General features: G+C 43.5%; 1 protein-coding gene and 1 pseudogene across 1 annotated transcript in view; both read left to right on the forward strand.

Annotated features, from left to right (window-relative positions):
* The first annotated feature begins 9,462 nt into the window (after nucleotides 1-9,462).
* LOC104002069 (nuclear transport factor 2-like) lies at nucleotides 9,463-10,223 on the forward strand (annotated as a pseudogene).
* A 5,802-nt stretch (nucleotides 10,224-16,025) lies between these two features.
* Nucleotides 16,026-22,864, forward strand: part of BRMS1L (BRMS1 like transcriptional repressor) — a 45,959-nt gene continuing 39,120 nt past the window's right edge. Inside the window, exons 1-2 of the mRNA XM_522994.8 lie at nucleotides 16,026-16,375; nucleotides 21,427-21,517. Of these exons, the coding sequence (XP_522994.2) occupies nucleotides 16,234-16,375; nucleotides 21,427-21,517 (233 nt within the window). The 5' untranslated portion in view covers nucleotides 16,026-16,233. The remainder of the gene's footprint in view (nucleotides 16,376-21,426; nucleotides 21,518-22,864) is intronic.

Genomic DNA, 22,864 nt, shown 5'->3' on the forward strand with positions numbered 1-22,864 from the left:
ACCCCACATAAAGATGAATATATTGTCAGTTTTTCCTCTGCAAAGAAAAATTCAAGGTTCTTATTACATTGATGGAGTCATCTGAACAATCTGCAATAGCTGAAAAAAATCCGTGAAATTCTGAATGACATAAATTGAAATTTTTATTGGAACCCTTTTTTTTTTTTTTTCCTTTTTCCTTTTCTTTCCAGACAGGGTCTCTGTGTCCCAGGCAGAAGTGCAGTGGTGTGATCTCAGCTCACTGAAGCCTCGAACTCCCAGGCTCAGGTGATGCTCCCACCTCAGCCTACCGAGTAGCTGGGACCACAGGTGTGCGCCACCACATCCAGCTAATTTTTGTGTTTTTTGTGGAGACGGGGTTTCGCCATTTTGCCCAAACTGGTCTAAAACTCCTAGACTCAAGTGATCCGCCCGCCTCAGCCTACCAAACTGCTGGGATTACAGGCGTGAGGCCACTGCGCCTGGCCAGGAACATTTCCTCCACAAAATAATTTGATAAAGAGTGAGTTTGCTTGTTTGAACTGTTTCCTTCTATGTTCTCACCCATAGCAATAGACTTGTCCAATGAAATATGTGATTAACATAGAAAAATAACAAAATCAGCAAAGAAGAGAGATGTAAGACATTTGCCAAAATTATGTTAAAATATAGTACTTTGCTTAATGGTAGCTTGTTTCAACAACAATCCTATATTTTTTAAAGTACAAAAAATTTATTCAGTTTCTACATGTAGGGTTTGTTTGTATCATCAAACTTACAAGCCATACATGTTTTGAGGAAGCTTATAACATAATAGAAAAATAAGGAGATTGTTCAAGAGATTTTAGTTCTAGTTCCTCTCAGCATCAGTTTTCTTATTAATAAAATCAAAATAAGGTCTGTCCCTCACAGTTTCTTGAAATTTAGGCAATAATACAATGTTTTCAAGCATGATCTTTAGAATTACATAGACCTAAATTAGACATTCTGTTTTTCACTTGCAAGGACTTACTTGCTCTCGGGCCCTTGGCATGTAGTTCAGTCTCAGCCTGATTTTCCTCATTTGTAAACTACATCAGTGATTGTGATAATTAGGTGAGAAAAGTATTGAAAGTTACATCTATAATGACACATCTCATAACATTCCTTTCCTTCACAGAATTTAAATACAGTAATTTGTGTAACTGTTTTCAGATTCTCTCTTTCATGAGACTGTAAACTCCCTGAGGACAGAGACCGTATAGATTGTCTAAAGTTGTATCCCAGTCTTCTTGCAAAGTGCTGTTTGCAAGATAGGCTCAATAAATCTGTGTCGAATAGAAGAACGAATGTCACTGTCCCTTCCTTTCTCTTGCACAAGTACTCAGTAAATGTTTGGCAAATGAGTGACATAATTTTAGAGAATAAAAATGTAACATATTGTTAAAAATAATTATATGGCTGGTATACCTGAGAAAAAATGAAAACACCATTGCAAAACAAACTAGTATAATGTAATTTACATATGGCACACCCATCCCACTGCCTGGTTTTTCTCTTCCCATTGATTTAAATATTAAAATTCTTTGAAAGATAAGTCTTCCCCACAGCAGACATAATTATCATGGAAATAAAACCCAGAAATATACCTTTGAAATATTGCTTGTGAGGGCCGGGCACGGTGGCTCATGCCTGTAATCCCAGCACTTTGGGAGGCCAAGGCAGGCGGATCACAAGGTTAGGAGAGTTCAAGACCAGCCTGACCAACATGGTGAAACCCCGTCTCTACTAAAAATACAAAAAAATTAGCCAGGCGTGGTGGGGCACGCCTGTAATCCCAGCCACTCAGGAGGCTGAGGCAGGAGAATTGCTTAAACCCAGGAGGCGGAGGTTGCAGTGAGCCAAGATTGCACCACTGAACTCCAGCCTGGGTGACAGAGTGAGACTCTGTCTCAAAAAAAAAAAAAAAAAAAAAAAAAAAAATATATATATATATATATATATATATATATATATATAGCTTGTGAGAACTAGATTTTTTTTCTTTTAGTGACTGGGTCTTGCTCTGTCATCCAGGCTGGAATGCAGTGGTGCAGTCACAGCTCACTTTAGCCTTAACTTCCTGGACTCAAGCAATCCTCTCACCTCAGCCTCCCATGCAGTTGGTAACACAGGCAGGTGCCAAAACCCCAGCTAATTAAAAAAAAAATTTAGTAGATGGCCAGGCGTGGTGGCTCACTCCTGTAATCCCAGCACTTTGGGAGGCTGAGGCAGGTGGATTACCTGAGGCCAGGATTTCAAGACCAGCCTGAACAATATGGAGAAACCCCTTCTCTATTAAAAATACAAAATTAGCCAGGAGTGGTGGCGCGTGCCCATAACCCCAGCTACTCGGGAGTCTGAGGCAGGAGAATCACTTGAACCTGGGAGGCGGAGGTTGCGGTGAACTGAGATCATGCCATTGCACTCCAGCCTGGGCAACAAGAGCGAAACTCCATCTCACAAAAAAAAAAAAAAAAAAAAAAATTTAGTAGAGACAAGGTCTCACTATTTTGCCCAGGCTGGTCTTTAACTCCTGGCCTCAAGGGATCCCCCTACCTCAGCCTCCCAAAGTGTTGGGGTTACAGATTACAGGCATGAACCACCACACCTGGCCTACACACAAATGTTTATAGCAATTTTATTCCTAACTCCAAAAACTAGAAGCAACCAAGATATCTTTCAGTAGTTAAATGAATAAACATACTGTGGTACATCCATACAATGGAATATTATTCAGCAATAAAAAGAAATGAGTTCTTGAGCCACAAAAAGACATGTATGACACTTAAATGCATATTGCTAAGTGAAAGAAGCCAGTCTGAATATGCTACATACTGTATGATTCTAGTTATATGACATTCTGGAAAAGGCAATATTATAGCAATAGTAAAAAGATCAGTGGTTGCAAGAGGATTGAGGGGAGGGAGAAGAAGATTGAATAGGTGAAGGATGGGATATTTTTTAGGGTGGTGAAACTATTCTTTTTTTTTTTTTTGAGACAGAGTCTCACTCTGTCACCCAGGCTGGAGTACAGTGGTGCAAACTTGGCTCACTGCAACCTCCGCCTCCCGGGGGCTCACCACCACACTCAGCTAGTTTGTTTGACTTTTAGTAAAGATGGGATTTCACCATGTTGCCCAGGCTGGTCTTGAACTCCTGGGCTCAAGCGATCCGCCTGCCTTGGCCTTCTAAAGTGCTGGGATTACAGGTGTAAGCCACTGTGCCCCACCCCCACCCATATACTTCAAATCATCTCTAGATTCTTTAAAATACCTAATGCAATGTAAATGCTATGTAAATAGTTGGTATTCTGTATTGTTTAGGGAATAATGACAAGAAAAAAAAAGTCTGTGTGTGTTCAGTACAGATGTAACCATCCATTTTTTTCTGATTCCTAGTTGGTGGAACCCACAGATGCAGCACTCATGGATATAGAGGGCCAACTGCACACATATGTTTACTAGCACATCTATATACACATACCTATAAATATTTCTGTACGTAACCATCTGTATCTGTATTAAGCTAAACATGAATTAATACCTATGTGGTGCCTCAACTCTAATCCATTACTAGATGAATCATTCTACCCTTCTCCCTTTACTTATTATAAACTCCCACTCCAACAATAAGATACTTGGTTCCCACCATATACCAAACATTTACTTATTTTATTGCAGTATACATGTATAACAGTATCAGAATTGTTAACCTACTTTCCCATGAGAAACAACTTTATTAACTAGAGTACCGTGCATATGTACATTTTCTTTTGTCTTTAGTCTTACAGATTCCACTCATTCCCAAATAAGTACCTTTTTCTACACCTTCTTTAGTGAGGTTGTTTCATACTTATAATACAGTTTGATTATTTTGTCACATTTTGTGTTCCAGTGGGATCCTCTGATTTCTTTTAATGTGCATACGTTAAGGTTCATTCTACATGCTATAAAATAGTTCTATGAGTATTGGCAAATGCATAGGGTCATGTATCCACAATTACAGTATCATATAGAATAGTTTCTGGCTGGGTGTGGTGGCTCATGCCTGTAATGCCAGCACTTTGGGAGGCCAAGACAGGCAGATCACTTGAGGTCAGGAGTTCAAGACCAGCCTGCCCAACATGGTGAAAACCCAGCTACTCAGGAGGCTGAGGCAGGAGAATTGCTTGAACTTGGGAGGTGGAGGTTGCAGTGAGACGAGATCATGCCACTGCACTCCAGCCTGGGTGGCAGAGTGAGACTCCATCTCACTAAAAAAAAATCTATTTTTTATTTAAATTAAAAAAAATTTCCCTTAGACTACTCAGCAGAAAAAAAAATCTATTAGTTTTTCTATCACAAAAAATATTTGGTGAGAAAAGTGTTATAGCTTTTTTTTTTTTGCATATTTGCTTATAGCTTGGCTTAATTAAAGACAGCTGGATTCTTATATACACTATTCTCTTTTGGTTGAAGTATATGAAGGTAATCTGGCTTCATATGTATATGTATTATTTCATTAAATAACATAAAAAAAAACCTCACATACATCAGAAAGCCTTTAAGTATTGGAAAGTTTTCATACTCACAATGGTTGGTAAAAGTTTTTCAAATTTCTTTTTTTTTTCTGAGACGGAGTCTTGCTCTGTCACCCAGGCTGGAGTGCAGTGGCACGATCTCAGCTCACTGCAAGCTCCACCTCCCGGGTTCACACCATTCTCCTGCTCCAGCCTCCCGAGTAGCTGGGACTACAGGCGCCCGCCACCACGACTGGCTAATTTTTTTTTTTTTTTTTTTTAGTAGAGACGGGATTTCACTGTGTTAGCCAGGGTGGTCTCGATCTCCTGACCTTGTGATCTGCCCGCCTCGGCCTCCCAAAGTGCTGGGATTACAGGCGTGAGCCACCGCGCCCGGCCTCAAATTTCTAATTTTTACTTAGAAGCTTAAATTTTATCCTTGGCAACAAATAATGTCAATCGTTCTTCTAAAAATGACAGGCGCACTCTATTTATTTTTGCAAATATTTCAAATACCCATGTCTGAATTATTGTAGTTTGTTTATCACTTCTTTCATGTAAAAATGCCATTTTCTGAATAAAGTTGCTAGGTCAGTTCACAACTCAATTGCAGAAAATTTTTTTTATAAAGACCACCATTGTACTTTAGTATGCAGCATTAGTCCTTGCCCCTTATAAAGTTCTAAACATTAAGTACACATAGTTTTTGTATTTTCTGTGACAAAATGAGCATATAAAGAGCAACTGCTTCATCAAGGACAGTCTTAAGTGAAACTGGTTTTTCATTTTTACTGTGTGTGATAGTGAAGAATACAATGAATATCAGTACAGTTTGGTATCACTACCTTCATGCTAAGGGACCAGCTATTTCACCCATCATTGCTTTTGCACATCAGTTCCAATGTCAATATGTTTTGTAATATCTTTCTATGCACAATTCCTGGCTCACTGCAGCCTCAACCTCCCAGACTCAAGTGAATCTCCCACCTCAGCCTGCTTAGTAGCTGGTACTATGGGCATGCACTATCATACCTGGCTAATTTTTGTATTTTTTGTAGCGATGGGGTCTCACCATGCTGCCTAGGCTGGTCTTGAGCTCCTGGGTACTGAAGCCATCCACCTGCCTTGGCCTCCCGAAGTGCTGGCTACAGGTGTGAGCTGCCTGACCATATCTTTCTATTGTAATTTCATTGATCATGATTTATGGTGTTCAGTTATCTTTTGACATTTAATTTTTAAAGAAAGCAAGTAACATTCACAGACAAGAAGCATTAAATGAAATATTATGATTTATTATGAACAGAGAGCTGAAAATCATACACAGTGAGCATAGAACTCAAGCAAAATATGTTAAGGAGATTTGTTGAAGCAATGACTGCTGATATTATTTAGTAGCATAAGGAAATGACTCAAATATGGAGACAAGTAAACTATATTTTAATCTTCTCTCTCATGCCCCAAATTTAATTTACTATCAAGTTTTGTCAGTCTTACCTCCCAAATATCTCAAATTTGTCTATTTTGTTTCCCCCACACAGCCTCTACCTGTCTAAACTGTCAGAATATTTTAACACAGTATCTGATTGATATTGAGATAAAGTATCATTTTCTACTAAGCAACCAGTGATCTTTTTATAAGAGCTAATCTCAAATCAATGTAATTTTATCACTAATCTAATCTTATCTTCTCCTCTTACGAACTTCCCAGTAATAGCCACTGTATTTAGGATTTTAAAAAATCTAATTTCCTTACCATAATTTATCAAGCCTTTGCTTATCTCACCAAACACACCTTGTGTCTCTTTCATTCTTGAACATTAGTAACCATCCACAGTGGTCTCTTTATTCCTCAAACATGAATATGCCAAGTTTTTTTCTACTTCAGGACCTTAACATACACTATTCTCTCAGCTTATAATGTCCCTCCTCTCATTCCGATCTGGGCTAACTCCTACTCATCTCTCAGGTCTTAGCTGAAATATTACTACTTTAGAGAGGTCTTACCTGCCATCCACTCCCAATCTCAACTGGGTCTCTGTATTATACTCTCATAACACCATCAGAGAGCATACCTCAGTTTGTCAAGCTGCTTAATATTTATCTCTCTACTTTTCCCTAAGTTCTATGAAGTCATAAGCTGTGTCTCATTTATTCACCAATGAATCTATTGAATCCAGAACAGTACTTCAGGTTAAATACAAATTATAGGAGGCTGTTGTTTTGGACTAAGTTCCTGCACTAGGCCCCCACAGATCAGACTGAAAGTCAAAATGGAGTCACCTGTGATAAAGTTTCACCTCACCAAACCTAAACTAGGTTGTTATCTTACCTTCCAAGAATTAAGAGAGAGATATGAGGGGGTCTTCAAAAAGTTCATGAAAAATGTGTATTATAAACAAACAAAAAAAACTGGCTGAGTGCAGTGGCTCACACCTATAGTCCCAACACTTTGGGAGGCCGAGGCAGGTGGATGGCTTGAGCCCAGGAGTCAAGACCAGCCTGGGCAACATGGTGAGACATGTTGCCCATGGCTAATACAAAAATTAGCCAGGCATGGTGGCACGTGCCGGTAGTCCCAGCTACTCAGGAGGCTGAGGCGGGAAGATTGCTTGAGCTCGGAAGGCAGAGGTTGCAGTGAGCTGTGATCACACCACTGCACTCCAACCTAGGCGACAGAGGGAGAACTTGTCTCAACAAACAAAACAAAACAAAAATTCCAAAACTATAGATGTCAATTTTTTTTCAACAAAATAAGCTTATATTAACTTGTTATAACATGTCTGGACAGAATCCAGTTTGAGGCACTGAGAAGAATAAAACATCAGTTTGTAAAAAGCCCCTATCAGAGCAATGTGAATTCTGCTAAAGTTGAAGCAAGAACAAACACCAAATTTATGATGAAGCTTGGATGGAAGGATAGTGAAATCACTGATGCTTTACAAGAAGTTTATGGGGATGATGCTCCAAATGAATCAGCAGTTTACAAATAGATAACTTATTTTAAGAAGGGACAAGATGATGTTGAAGATGAAGCCCACAGCTAGACCATCCACATCAATTTGGGAGGAAAAAGTTAATCTTGGTCATGCCCTGATTGAAGAGGACTGATGATTAACAGCACAAACAATAGCCAACACCATAAACATTTCAATTGGTTCAGCTTACAAATTTTTGAGACAGAGCCTTGCTCTGTCACCCAGGCTGGAGTGTGGTGGTGTGATCTTGGCTCACTACAACCTCTGCCTCTAAGGTTCAAGCAATTCTCATGCCTCCACCTCCCAAGTAGCTGGGACCACAGGCATGCGCCACCATGCTCAGCTACTATTTGTATTTTTAGTAGAGATGGCGTTTCACCATGTTGACCAGGCCGGTCTTAAACTCCTTGGCTCAAGTGATCTGCCCCCCTCAGCCTCCCAAAGTACTGGTTTTACAGGCGTGAGCCACTGAGCCTGGGGGATTGTTTCATTCTTAAGCAATTGGAATCACATTTTCACGTAGTTGGAATAATTATAAGTTGGTCTCATCTAGTTCTCAGTGTAGGTCCTAAAGCCCCTTTAGTTCGAATGATGAGAATATTTATCCTGATTTGATACTAGCTATTAGTAGCAACTCTGGTGTCCTATCTTTGTTTTTCCAACTCCTAGCATTTGGCCTGAGTCAATCAGTAGACAAAGTTTACGGATTGTGTAGCTGATGTCTCTGCCCCACCATGTGGTGGAGCCTGGAATTAAATTTGCTTTATTTCAGAAGCTGGATCTGCTGATTAAAAACAAGCACAAGGAATATGATGAGGGTAAATCAGAGTAAAACCTGGAATTCTAACTGCTTCCTTATACCTACTTTATTCCAAACAAAGATGAAATTAAAAATTTTATAAATTTATATTTTAATATTTCCTTCCTGCCCCCCAGGATACAGTTCTCGAATACACTCCTCCCACTTTGGAGACACTGACCTAGAGAAATTCTCACACATATGCCTGAAGAAAAGGTGCATACAACAATGTTCATGCTGGGCACGGTGGCTCACCCCTGTAATCCCAGCACTTTGGGAGGCTGAGGTGGGCGGATCATCTGAGATCAGGAGTTCGAGACCAGCCTGACCAACATGGTGAAACCCTATTTCTACTAAAACCACAAAATTAGCCGGGCATGGTGGGGGGCGCCTGTAATCCCAGCCACTCCGGAGGCGGAGGCAGGAGAATTGCTTAAACCTGGGAGTCGGAGGTTGCAGTGAGCCAAGATGGTGCCATTGCACTCTAGCCTGGGCAACAAGAGGAAAACTCTGTCCAAAAAAAAGCAAACAAACAAACAAACAAAAAAATGCAATGTTCACTGAGGCAACTTTTTTTTTTTTTTTTAAGACAGGGGCTTACTCTGTCTGTCACCCAGGCTGGAGTGAAGTGGCACAATCACAGCTCACTGAAGCCTGGACCTCCCAGGCTCAAGCCATCCTCCTACCTCAACCTCCCAAGTAGTTGGGACTACAGGCACGCACCACCACGCCCAGCTAATTTTTGTATTTTTTGTTGAGACGGGGTTTCGCCATGTTGCCCAGGCTGGTCTCCAACTCCCAATCTCAAGCGATCCGCCTGCCTCAGCCTGTCAAAGTGCTGGCACTACAGGCGTAAGCCACTGTGCTGGGTCTGAGACAAATGTTTTTAATAGTGAAAAAATTGGGAGCAGCCTCCCTGTCCATTAATAGGTAAATGGGTAAACTGTAATATTCATTCAATAGAATATATTTACTAAATGGAACATGTTATGGCAGGTAAAAATAACTGGATGAGAGCTACCTGAATCACAATGGGTAAATCTCAAAAACGTCACTAAGGAGAAAGTCAAGTTGTAGCATATGTAATGCATGAGACCACTTAAAAATATGAGCATTTTGAGACCGTGCTGGGTTGCCGCCGCCGCTGCAGCCATCGTGCCAGCCCCTCGGGTCTCCGCGAGGCCGGCTGACGGTCCAGAGTGGGAGACAAGCCAATTTGGGAGCAGATAGGATCCAGCTTCATTCCACATTACTACCAGTTATTTGATAACGATAGACCCCAACTAGGCGCAATTTATATTGACGCATCATGCCTTACGTGGGAAGGACAACAGTTCCAGGGGAAAGCTGCCATTGTGGAGAAGTTGTCTAGCCTTCGGTTCCAGAAAATCCAGCACAGCATCACCGCGCAGGACCATCAGCTCACGCCGCATAGCTGCATCATCAGCATGGTTGTGGGCCAGCTTAAGGTGGATGAAGACCGCCATCATGGGGTTCCACCAGATGTTCCTATTAAAGAACATCAACAATACTTGGGTTTGCACCAATGACATGTTCAGGCTCGCCCTGCACAACTTTGGCTGACCTCTCAGCAGGTACTCATGCTGTTTCTTGCTCCCTCCTCTCCCCAGTGCTATTCCCACTCCTCCAGATGCTCCAAATATCATGCACAAATGAGCAGGGCCGCGGCGGGAGTGGGTGCAGTGCGCTGCTGCCGCCGAGGTGTTGTGCATGATGTTTGGACGCTAGACTAGTTGCATCTGACGGGAGAAGTTTGTATTGTACCAGCGCATGCCTTGGAAAGACTTAAGTAATGCAAAAGATTGTCCTTTTTTTTCTTTTAATCTACTGACAAGTTGCTCTAGCAACCCAAAGAAGTGAAGAGAAAGAAGCTGCCTCACCGCCCAGACATTGATTTGTTCAGATGTTTCAATGCCTCATGATACAATAAAACCACAAGATCTTTCTAAAATAAAAAATAATAAAAATAAATAAATAAATAAAATAAAAATATGAGCACTTTAAACAGGCCAAACAATACTATATATTATTTTTGGATACATATACAAAAATAGTATGTATAGATGCATGGGTAACCAAAGCACATGGTAACCAAAAACAGGATACTAGTTACTCTGGAAAGGGAAGGAGAGAATTAGGATTGGGAAGCATTGGAAGCAAATGTAAAATGCTAAGATTTGACAGAGCTGAGAGGTAGGTACTGTGTTACATATGCAATGTTCTGAATACCTTTCTCTGTGTTTAAATATTTATGACTTAAAATATTACACAAAACAGAATAGAAAAAAAGTATACCCCAAAGAAGATAGGGGAGGAAAACTAGAAGGAAAATGCCAAAATTACTATATGTCTACTTTGTACCAGAGCAAACCCAGCAGGAGACGGAGTGTTATGGGATTATCTACCAAGAATTATGATAGGCATGTTATTGGAGAGAATGACACTGAGCCAGGAGCTAAATTCTTCAAAACATGAGAGGGAGTGACCCTGGGTTATATAGATGACACCCACATATATACTGTGTGGTATATCCTGATGACAACCTGGCAGATTTTAGGGAAGAGGGAAGCAGGAGCCTCTGGATGGAAGAAGGAGAACGAGGAGCATACCTACTCCATGACAAGGCTCAAGAGGAGGAGGAGGGTACAAAGGAAGCAAGGTCCTAAGGGAGAGCCATATTTCCTTTAGAACAAGAATGTTGAGGGAACAGTTCAGGGAAGAGAATGAAGATATAGGAGATTTTGATGATGACTGGCTATGAGTTTCAGAGCTCTACAAATATGTAAATATGAATGGATTAATAAAAAGTGAGACTTAAATATATCTAATGTTTATATAGGCCCTATGCAAAATGTAAAGTGCTACATAAATGTAAGGCATCCTGGACCTCCCAACTGCATAATAATAATATAATAATAATAATCATTATTACCCTTTTAACTGCCTTGATTAAGGAAACTTCATTCTGCTTCCATGACTTTATTTTGTATTTTCTAAATCAACAAAATTATTTTTTAGCCTTATTAACTTTTCCCTATTATGGTTCTTCTCACATTCCCTACGCATCTTTTCTAAAATCTGTTTGAGAGGAGGTGAGAGAAACTCTTGCCTTAGGCAAAATACTCTCATGCAACTCTAATTGCATAATCTCCTATTATTCTGTCTGCCTTAAAATTAAACTTAATGATGACAGGAATTTTAGAGCTGGAAGAGAATTTAAAGTTAACACACTGCAAACTTCTTATTTTACAACGGATCAGAGATTATGTGGTTTGCCAAATTTTATCAGTTGGTTACTAGGAGAACAAGGCTAGAACCCATGCCTCCTCCTTTCCACCTTTCCTGTTTTTCCTGGAACAGCAGAAACAGAAAGCAACCACTAGAGGCGCACTGTATGCCAGTGGTTGCACACAGATTTTTATGTCAGACTACCCAAGTTCAAATCTTAGATCTGTTATGTAGTAGCTATGTGACTTTGGCCAAGTACTCTAACTGCTCTGTGCCTCGGTTTTTTCATCTATAAAATGGAGGGCATAATAGTATCGACTTCATAGGATTGTTATGAGGATTCAGTGAATTAGTGTACTTAAAGCACATAACACACTTGGCACATTGAGTGACCAGAAATCTAATTGTTACGATTTAGCACACACTCTGATAGCTGCTGATATTTAGAGGCCAGGGATTTTACCCACAGCTGTCTTTGTTTGATCTGAAGTTTAAAGAACACAAACAAAACAAAACAAAAAACATCACTTCAGATAATGTTTATAGTTCTAGATATTTCACATAGAGATCCAAATTTCCGGTTTCTCTTTGAAATCAGAAGGTCTGACATCGGTAGGCCAAAATTCTCAGGTAGTAACAATTGGCTGGGGCCAAATGCAGCTGCCCCCTTTAATCCGTACCACTCATGTAAAGCTTACATCTTTTAACTTGACCTGCCTGACTACTTCATGCCTTTGCACTTGCATTTCAGCTTAAGACAACCTCTGCTCTCAAGGAACTCACAATCCAATAGGTGAGACGCATTTGCTAAACAGTTTACAATATATTGTCATAGGAACAAGTATAAACTTGCAAATTTCAAAATACAGCAGTCAACTGAAGGAACAGGAGTGCCCTGAATGGTAGAGGGGCTGACGGTGATATGTGTTGTCTAAAAAGTGGCTTTGAAAAAGAAAAGGAGAGGAACAGGGTTGTAAAGGAAATAGAATGTGCAAAGACACTGAAATGGGAAATAGCTTGTGTGTTTAGAAACTATAAGGAGTTCAATTTTGGACAATACTGTAAAATGAGAAAGGGAGAAGTAGGCTGACACTAAATATAATACACATCCCTTATTTTGTATTTTACTCTGTAAGAGATAGGTAGCACTTAAAAGGTTTTCTGTCATTAAATTACAAATCTAGGTTGGGTACAGTGGCTCACACCTGGGAATCTCAGTGCTTTTGGGAGGCTTAGGTGGACAGATTGCTTGAGACTAGAGTTGGAGGCCAGCCTGGGCTAGACCCTGTCACTAAAAAAAACAAAAATATTAGCTGGGCATGGTGGCATGTGCCTGTGGTCTCAGGTATTTGGAAGGCTGAGGCGAGATGATCGCTTGTGCCCAGAAGTTTGAGGTTGCTATTGCACTCCAGCTTGGGCGATAGAATGAGATCTTGTCTCTAAATAGATAGATAATTAAATAAAATTGCAAATTTAATTGCATATTTTTGGACCTTGTCTTTGAGAATGCAATGCTATACAATCCACAATATTCTATGAACTTTTTTTTTTTTCTCTTTGAGACAGGAGACAGGGTCTCACTCTGTCACCCAGGCTGGAGTGCAGTGGTGCAATGTCGGCTCACTGCAATCTTGACCTCTCAAGTTCAAGCAATTCTCTCACCTCAGCCTCTGGAGATTGGGTTTCACCATATTGGCCAGGCTGGTCTTGAACTCCTGACCTCAAGTGATCCACTCGCCTCGGCCTCCTAAAGTGTGGGGACTACAGGCGTTAGCCACCCTGCCGGCCTGTACTATCTTTCAATAGCAAATTGCCACTTCAAGAAGAAGAAACCCTGTCGTTATAAGGGGTAAAATATAGTTTGTTTGTTTTTTTTTAATTGATCATTCTTGGGTGTTTCTCGCAGAGGGGGATTTGGCAGGGTCATAGGACAATAGTAGAGGGAAGGTCAGCAGATAAACAAGTGAACAAAGGTCTCTGGTTTTCCTAGGCAGAGTGTTTGTGTCCCTGGGTACTTGAGATTAGGGAGTGGTGATGACTCTTAACGAGCATGCTGCCTTCAAGCATCTGTTAAACAAAGCACATCTTGCACCGCCCTTAATCCATTTAACCCTGAGTGGACACAGCACATGTTTCAGAGAGCACAGAGTTGGGGGTAAGGTCATAGATCAACAGGATCCCAAGGCAGAAGAATTTTTGTTAGTACAGAACAAAATGAAAAGTCTCCCATGTCTACTTCTTTCTACACAGACACAGCAACCATCCGATTTCTCAATCTTTTCCCCACCTTTCCCCCTTTTCTATTCCACAAAACCGCCATTGCCATCATGGCCCGTTCTCAATGAGCTGCTGGGCACACCTCCCAGACGGGGTGGCGGCTGGGCAGAGGGGCTCCTCACTTCTCAGTAGGGGCGGCCGGGCAGAGGCGCCCCTCACCTCCCGGACGGGGCGGCTGGCCGGGCGGGGGGCTGACCCCCCCACCTCCCTCCCTGATGGGGCGGCTGGCCGGGCGGGGGGCTGACCCCTCCACCTCCCTCCCGGACGGGACGGCTGGCTGGGCAGAGGGGCTCCTCACTTCCCAGTAGGGGCGGCTGGGCAGAGGCGCCCCTCACCTCCTGGACGGGGCGGCTGGCCGGGTGGGGGGCTGATCCCCCCACCTCCCTCCCGGACGGGGCGGCTGGCCTGGCGGGGGCTGACCCCCACCTCCCTCCCGGAAGGGGTGGCTGCCGGGCAGAGACGCTCCTCACTTCCCAGACGGGGTGTCAGCCGGGCGGAGGGGCTCCTCACTTCTCAGACGGGGCGGCTGCCGGGCGGAGGGGCTCCTCACTTCTCAGACTGAGCGGTTGCCAGGCGGAGGGTCTCCTCACTTCTCAGACGGGGCGGCCGGGCAGAGACGCTCCTCACCTCCCAGACGGGGTCACGGCGGGGCCGAGGCGCTTCTCACATCCCAGACGGGGCGGCGGGGCTGAGGCGCTCCCCACATCTCAGACGATGGGCGGCCGGGCAGAGACGCTCCTCACTTCCTAGATGGGATGGCGGCCGGGAAGAGGCACTCCTCACTTCCTAGGTGGGATGGTGGCCGGGCAGAGAGGCTCCTCACTTTCCAGACTGGGCAGCCAGGCAGAGGGGCTCCTCACATCCCAGACGATGGGCGGCCAGGCAGAGACGCTCCTCACTTCCCAGACGGGGTGGCGGCCGGGCAGAGGCTGCAATCTCGGCACTTTGGGGGGCCAAGGCAGGCGGCTGGGAGGTGGAGGCTGCAGCGAGCCGAGATCACGCCACTGCACTCCAGCCGGGGCACCATTGAGCACTGAGTTAACGAGACTCTGTCTGCAATCCTGGCACCTCGGGAGGCCGAGGCTGGCGGATCACTCGTGGTTAGGAGCTGGAAACCAGCCCGGCCAACACAGCGAAACCCCGTCTCCACCAAAAAAATACGAAAACCAGTCAGGCGTGGCGGTGCGTGCCTGCAATCGCAGGCACTCCGCAGGCTGAGGCAGGAGAATCAGGCAGGGAGGTTGCAGTGAGCCGAGATGGCAGCAGTACCGTCCAGCCTCGGCTCGGCATGAGAGGGAGACCGTGGAAAGAGAGGGAGAGGGGAGACCGTGGAAAGGGGAGAGGGAGAGGGAGAGGGAGAGGGAGAGCAAAATATAGTTTTAAGATTGGTCTGCAAATGAAGTTTCCTTATCCGTAAAATGGGAATAACAATGGCACCTAACTCAGGGCTATTAAATTGAGAATTAAACTCACTAAACCCATGTAAAGAGCTTACCAAGATACCTGATACAGAGGATAAATGGTCACTTAATGAGTTATGATACCTATTGAGGCTTCCTTGTCTATGTACCCTTTTTTTGAGAAAGTACATCTCATTAAGTATGTATTTTTCATTGAAAACTAAAGTTAAATCAGGACTGATGGCATTTTCCGACTGCATTTGGTAAAAAATAAATGCCAAAAATATTAGATTGAAAATGCCAAGATAAAACTTCCTTACCTTCTGTATTGTAAAAGTTTCAAGAATAATTTAAAGATTTTTGCACAACATAGAAAGTGCAAGTTATCGTCTATAGTTAATAATTAAATAAAACAGTTTATTAATGGCAGGTAATAAAGGTGCTTAGTAAAAGAGATGGTTCTCCAGTTCCCCAGGCTCAATGAGCAGGCAAAGATCCTTTTAGGCAAAAGACATTTTCACATCTAACAGTAACATCTCTGATGGTCAGGCAGGTCAAACAATCACTTGGCGGGAAATAGATAAATACAGACTAAATTCGCACAATCTGTTTCTGTTTAGTTTATAAACTGCGATCCAGAGTGTCAGCTTTCGTGCCTTGTGGGACTTGAAGTCCAGAAGGAAGAAGTGATCAGGGCTGCGGAGGGATGGAAGCGTGCAGCCCCTGCAGGTCTGAGACCTACGAACTACAACTCCCGGCAAGCATCGGAAGGCCGCGTCGTAATTGCGGGCAACCAATCGTACCAGAGCAGGGCAAGCCCCGCCCTCTGGCTCGGTGGAAGGCCTCCGCCAATGGCAGAGCTCCCATCGCAGAGCCTGCGGGTTAGGTTGTGAGGCCCGGGCCGGGGGCGGGGAGGAGCCAAGGGGGCGAGCAAGCTCGGCGGCTGGGTGGGTTGGGGCGTTCCGCGCGCCCTTCATTGAAGCGGCGGTGGCCGGGCTGGGCGCCGGTAGTGGAAAGCGACGGCGCGGCTGGAAAATGCCAGTCCATTCCCGAGGGGATAAGAAGGAGACCAACCATCATGATGAGATGGAGGTGGACTACGCCGAAAATGAGGGGAGCAGCTCCGAGGACGAGGACACTGAGAGCTCGTCGGTCTCCGAGGATGGAGATAGCTCAGGTGCGCGACCCACTGCTGGGACCCTGAGTCCCTGCGCCCAGCGCGCGACAGGCCGCTCTCCGCACGCCAGGCGGCTGCGTCCTGCTGGGAAAGCGGGGCGGGGACAGAGGGAAGGGGCGGAGACTGGCTTTGGGCCATGGGCTGCACCCGGACCGGTCGCTGGGCGCTGTCTGGCTCCTGATGGGTCCCGGCGGCGGGGCGGGGCGGGCCTGGGCTTGTCCAGCTCCCAAACGCGGCGTGGTCCTGCCCCCGGTGGTGCTCTGGAGCGACCAGCCCAGGCGGACAACTTCCCGCAGCAGACAAACTGGAAATACCTCCTCTCACCAGCCCACCGACCTCTTTCCCTATTTTCACCTTTGCAACCCTCACTTCTCAGCGCAAGTGGGTTGCCGGGACAGAGGGTCGGCTTAGTAATTAACCTCAGTTTGCAAGTCAACTTGCCGGTCAGCACTTTTACATCAGTGTCTTTTCGGGGGCTAACTTGAGAGCGGTCCCGTTCAGTAGCTCCCTGAAGTTTGCAAGACTGAGAGGAAGGGACCAACATTCGGGCTCATTTTGGATCTTCATATGCTTATAAATTGGCTGAGTTTTGGCAGCGTTGAAAATTCTCCAAGTCTTTTCTTCCCTTCAGTTTTTTCTAACTTTGGGCTGTTTTAAATTATTTTGGGTGGGGGAGAAGGAGGGCAGATTAACACCACAAATAAATTTTGCAAACTTTTAGGAATGGTTATTCTAAAGTGAAATGGAATTTGTGATTACCGGGATTATTTTCTTTCGATTCAAATGATGGAGATGAGACTGACTTCTTTGTCTTGGCCTGATTTTGGTCATGTAAAGGAAGCATTGATGATAGGTTGATGACAGCCTAGTATCACCCAGATGCCCTCTTTTCATGTTTCCCTTGCAAAGCAAATCTCCATGGAAGGATATAATTTCAATCAGTAAATCAGCCATCCAAAAATATTTATGAGTGACTTCTTTGTGCAGCACTGGACAGTACTCAATATGAGGGATAAATAGTTATTATCTGGGCTCACTTAAAAAGCTATCATAAGTCACCACTTGATTAAATTGCCAAATGAATGCTTAACTAAATGTTGCTGTAGGAATTCAGAGGCAGAGGAAATCGTTTCAATATTGGGTGGTCACAAAGCCTAGCTGAAGAAGGTGGGATTACCTTAGTTATGTTGAAGAATGAGTAGAATTTGGGTTGGGGTGGTGGGTATCCCTGCAGGGAGAGGGATGTAAGAAAAAGTACAAGGGCCAGAGTTTGGGGCTTATTCAAAAGAGCATGAAAACCTTGGGAGAAGGAGTTGAGCTCGGAAAAGAACAGGAAAGTATAGATGTGAGTGATTTCAAAGAAAGCACAAAACAGGATTGATGAATGCAAGTTTAGGATTGAAGGTAAGAGAAAAACCAAGATACAAGGAGAGTGGCGGTAGCATCAACAGAAATAGAAAAGTGAAAGATTTGAGATGAAGGTGAAAGAAAAGAGTATTTCAGACATGTTGCTTTTTTTTTTTTTTTTTCTCTCTTTGAGATGGAGTCTCGCTCTGTTACCCAGGCTGGAGTGCAATGGCGTGATCTTGGCTCACTGCAACCTCCGCCTCCTGGGTTCAAGCAATTCTCCTGCCTTAGCCTCCCGAGTAGCTGTGATTACAGGCGGGTGCCACCACACCAAGCTAATTTTTTGTATTTTTAGTAGAGACAGGGTTTCTCCATGTTGTCCAGGCTGGTCTCGAACTCCTGACCTCGTGATCCACCCACCTCAACCTCCCAATGTGCTGGGATTACAGGCATGAGCTACCATTCCCAGCCTTTTTTTTTTTTTTTTTTTTTTGAGAAGGAGTTTTGCTCTTGGCACCCAGGCTGGAGTGCAATGGCATCATCTTGGCTCACTGCAACCTCCACCTCCAGGGTACAAGCAATTCTCCTGCCTCAGCCTCCCGAGTAGCTGGGATTACAGGTGCCTACCATCACGCCTGGCTAATTTTTTGTATTTTTAGTAGAGACGGGGTTTCACCATGTTGGTCAGGCTGGTCTTGAACTCCTGCCAGGTGATCCACCCACCTCAGCGTCCCAAAGTGCTGGGATTACAGGCGTGAGCCACCGTGCCCTTCCAGACATGTTGCTTTTTTTTTGAGACAGAGTCTCACTCTGTCGCCCAGGCTGAAGTGCAGTGGCGTGATCTCAGCTCGCTGCAACCTCCACTTCCGGGGTTCAAGCGATTCTCCTGCCTCAGCCTCCCGAGTAGCTAGGATTACAGGCATGCGCCGCCACGCTCAGATAATTTTTGTGTTTCACCATGTTGGCCAGGATGGTCTTGAACTCCTGACCTCAGGTGATCTGCCTGCCTCGGCCTCCCCAAGTGTTAGGATTATAGGTGTGAGCCACCGTGCCTGGCCGACGTGTTGCTTTTGGAGTGATGGCAGTATGCTTAAGATTGCCCAACTGACAAATGGAAATGTGACATTGGAACCTGCCTGATATGGGAAGGGGAGAATAATTTGTAAGTCATCTGCCTTGCCATGAAAGTAGGTGAGATTTCAAAAGCGAGGAATGTAGAGAAAGGAGACTGTATGGGAATATATTTCCTTTTTTTTTTTTTTCTTTTTTTTGAGACAGTCTTGCTCTGTCACCCAGGCTGGAGTGCAGTGGCACGATCTTGGCTCGCTGCAACCTCTGCCTCCTGGATTAGATTCTCCAGCCTCAGCCTCCTGAGTAGCTGGGATTACAGGCATCCTCCAACACACCTGGCTAATTTTTGTGTTTTTAGTAGAGATGGGGTTTTGCCACGTTGGCCAGGCTGGTCTTGAACTCCTGACTTCAAGCGATCCACCCGCCTCTGCCTCCCAAAGTGCTGGGATTACAGGCGGGAGCCACTGCACCTGGCCTGTTTGTGAATATGTTTCTTAGATCTATAAAGTATTTTGTCTTCAGATGTTCTTGCATTTATGATAGGAGCAAGGATCTCATAAAATTCTATTTGTTAAAATTCTCCCCCTATAATTTTTATGTTGACTCTTGTGATTTTTAACTTTTAAAAATTCCATCCCAAAAAATAATGAACAACTTAATTTTTGAAGAATGTGATAATAATTTGAACTGCAAGTCAAAATTTTAAGTGCAAAGAAATTGTTTAAATAAATTTTGCAGTTTGCTTCTGTTAAAGCATCTCTGTTCTACCATATGTCTTTCATGTTAAACTTTCACAGTGTTTTCTTCTCAAATGTTGGTGCTGAGCAAATTCTAAGGCTACGGAAAAGCCTCTACTATCCAGAGAACTTGGATAGTGAGTCATCTTGAGGGACCAAGTTTTGAGTAGCCAAGAAGTAAGCAATCAAAAGCCAGAAATATTTTTAATCTGTTTTAGAAAATTAGAAAAAAATGAGTCAGCCTTCCATGTTATATAAAAATAATTGAACATGATTTAACTCTTTCTCATAGTTTGACTTTTATTTGATGAAGATCAAGATGCAGATCATTTTGTGCTTCAGTTATTTTGATGAATGAATATATGTGATGTGAACATAGAAAATGTGGACTATAGGACAGACCTGGTAATTAACAGTTGCTTTCCTTAAAAAGTTTGTATTTTCCTCCTCATTTGCCTCTTTCTCACTGATAGTAATATGGGTAGACGGAATAAGGGAACGTAGGAATGGCAGACCAGGAGAGTCTGTGGTAAACATAATAAGATTAGTTTTCCTTTTTCTTTTTTTTTTTCTTTTTTTGAGATGGAGTTTCGCTCTTGTTGCCCAGGCTAGAGTGCAATGGCACGATCTTGGCTCACCACAACCTCCACCTCCTGGGTTCAAGCGATTCTCCTGCCTCAACCTCCCAAGTAGCTGGGATTACAGGCATGTGCCACCACGCCCAGCTGATTTTGTATTTTTAGTAGAGATGGGGTTTCTCCACGTTGGTCAGGCTGGTCTCGAACTCCTGACCTCAGGTGATCCGCCTGCCTCAGCCTCCCAAAGTGCTGGGATTACAGGAGTGAGCCACCATGCCTGGCCTTTCTTTCACTTTTCTTTATTTTTGAGACAGGATCTCTGTTGCCCAGGCTGGCGCAATCTTGGCTCACTGCAACCTCTGCCTATCAAGTTCAAACGATCCTCCCACTTCGGTCTCTCGAGCAGTTGGGACTACAGGCATCCACCACTATGTCTGGCTAATTTTTGTATTTTTATTAGAGATGGGGTTTCACCATGTTGCCCAGGCTGGTCTTGAACGCTTGAGCTCAAGCAATCCTCCAGCCTCAGCCTCCCAAAGTGCTGGGATTACAGGCATGAGCCACCACGCCCGGCCACTTTTCTTTTTTTATGTGACAGGCAAATCAGCCATGTGAGCAGTTCTGAAAGAAGAATCCCAAAAATGTTTTTGAGCAATGTTAGCCTTTAAAGGACACAGTAATTTTGGTGCTACATTCTGGTGAGTTGGTGGAAAACAAACCAAAAGTGGGCTAATTACTTTATAGTTATAGCTTATAGTCAGTCCTTTAAAGTGATTTAAAAATGAATAAAAGTAAGAGGGTCTAGAGACCAGTATAGTTTTATATACTCATCTGTATTTTAGATTAAATCTATAGTGGATTTTTTTTTTTTAGACTAGGTCACTCTGTCACCCAGGGTGGAGTGCAGTGTCACAATCATGGCTTACTGCAGCCTCCAACTCCTGGGCTCAGGCGATCCTCCTGCCTTAGCCTCCTGGTAGGTGAGACTACAGGCTCATGGTACCGTGCCCAGCTAATATTTTTATATTTTGTAGAGATGGGGTCTTCCTATGTTGCCCAGGCTGATCTTGAAGTCCTGGGCTCAATCTGTCCTCCTGCCTTGGCCTTCCAAACTGCTGGAATTAGAGGCATGAGCCACTACGCCCAGCAGAAATTATTATTTTTGATAAATCTTGTTTATTTTCTTTTAAGGCTTAATATAGGTCTTCTCTTCATATTACAGTTTTTCTTCCTATTTGAATTATGTTTAGATATATTTGAGATGTTCAGATAAATTTGAAAATTAAGTTTATCTTTTATATTTGCCTTATATTAACAGAAATGGATGATGAAGACTGTGAAAGAAGAAGAATGGAATGTTTGGATGAAATGTCCAATCTTGAAAAACAGTTTACCGATCTCAAAGATCAGTAAGTAGTGACTTTAGAAGGCCATTGTCACTGAATCTCAACCTTGTCACTTGTATACTAGCACAAGAGCAACTAGATTCAGTCTCAGCTGTTTTCCCTTTTGTATTTTATGCGACTGACCAATTTGAAAGAGGCTTCAACTATTGTTTGTCTACTAAAGACCTCATTAACTAAACTGAGGGTTTGGAGGCAGGGGTTTTTTGTGGGCTTGAACCCAGGAGTTGGAGACCAGCCTGGGCAACATCGGAAGACCTGGTCTCCATAAAATATTTAAAAACTAGCTGGATGTGGTGGTACGTGCCTGTGGTCCCAGCTACTTGGGAGGTTAAGGCAGGTGGATCGATTGAGCCCAGGAGGTCAAGGCTGCAAGTGAGCTGTGCTCGTGCCATTGCACTGCAGCCTGGGCGACAGAGTAAGACACTGTCTTAAAAAAAAAAAAAATTAGTTCTGTCCTGCAGGATTATTGCCAAAAATAAACACTGAGTTGTATCATACTCTAAAGGTATTGGTGACAGCTGGCAAATTAGACTATTTGTAAGTGGCCTTATAAATAGGAGTAACAGGGACCTCCTGCCCCATTTTTGAGTTCCTTGTTCATTGAGCAACTAATTTTGTTATGGCTTCTTCATTTGTAGTTGAGACAAACTTAGTATGTCAGGTCATAAAAACATTGGTTTTACCTTCATTAGTCTACTTCCTCTTTGCTCTTTTAAAAAATTAAGTAGGCTGGGCCGGGCACGTTGGCTCATGCCTGTAATCCCAGCATTTTGGGAGGCTGAGGCGGGTGGATCACGTGGTCAGGAGATCGAGACCATCCTGGCTAACACGGTGAAACCCCGTCTCTACTAAAAAATACAAAAAAAAAAAAAAAAAAAAATTAGCCGGGCACCTGTAGTCCCAGCTACTCGGGAGGCTGAGGCAGGAGAATGGCGTGAACCCAGGAGGCGGAGCTTGAAGTGAGCGAGATTGCGCCACTGCACTCCAGCCTGGGTGACGGAGCGAGACTCCGTCTCAAAAAAAAAAAAAAAATTAAGTAGGCTGAATACAGTAATACTGACTCCTTTTCAGGAAAGGTAGAGAGAAGCCAAGTAATTATTTATTTTGACAACTGGTAATGTCTATTCAAAATGATTTCTTTGTTTCTTTTAAACTCAGTGTTTAAATGACCTTTTCTCTTAGAATTGGTTTTATTGTTCTGTGGTTAAAACAAAAACAAACATTAATAGTGCCAAAAAGTAGTTATTTCAATTTTTTTTTTGTATTGGGAATTGACCATTAAAGAGTGATAGATAGATATCTGTTTTGTGATTATGTGCATAAAGTCAAATAATGTAACTGAGTTCTCTG

This window comes from Pan troglodytes, chromosome 15 (genome assembly GCF_028858775.2).
Source record: "Pan troglodytes isolate AG18354 chromosome 15, NHGRI_mPanTro3-v2.0_pri, whole genome shotgun sequence".
Lineage (NCBI taxonomy): Eukaryota > Metazoa > Chordata > Mammalia > Primates > Hominidae > Pan > Pan troglodytes.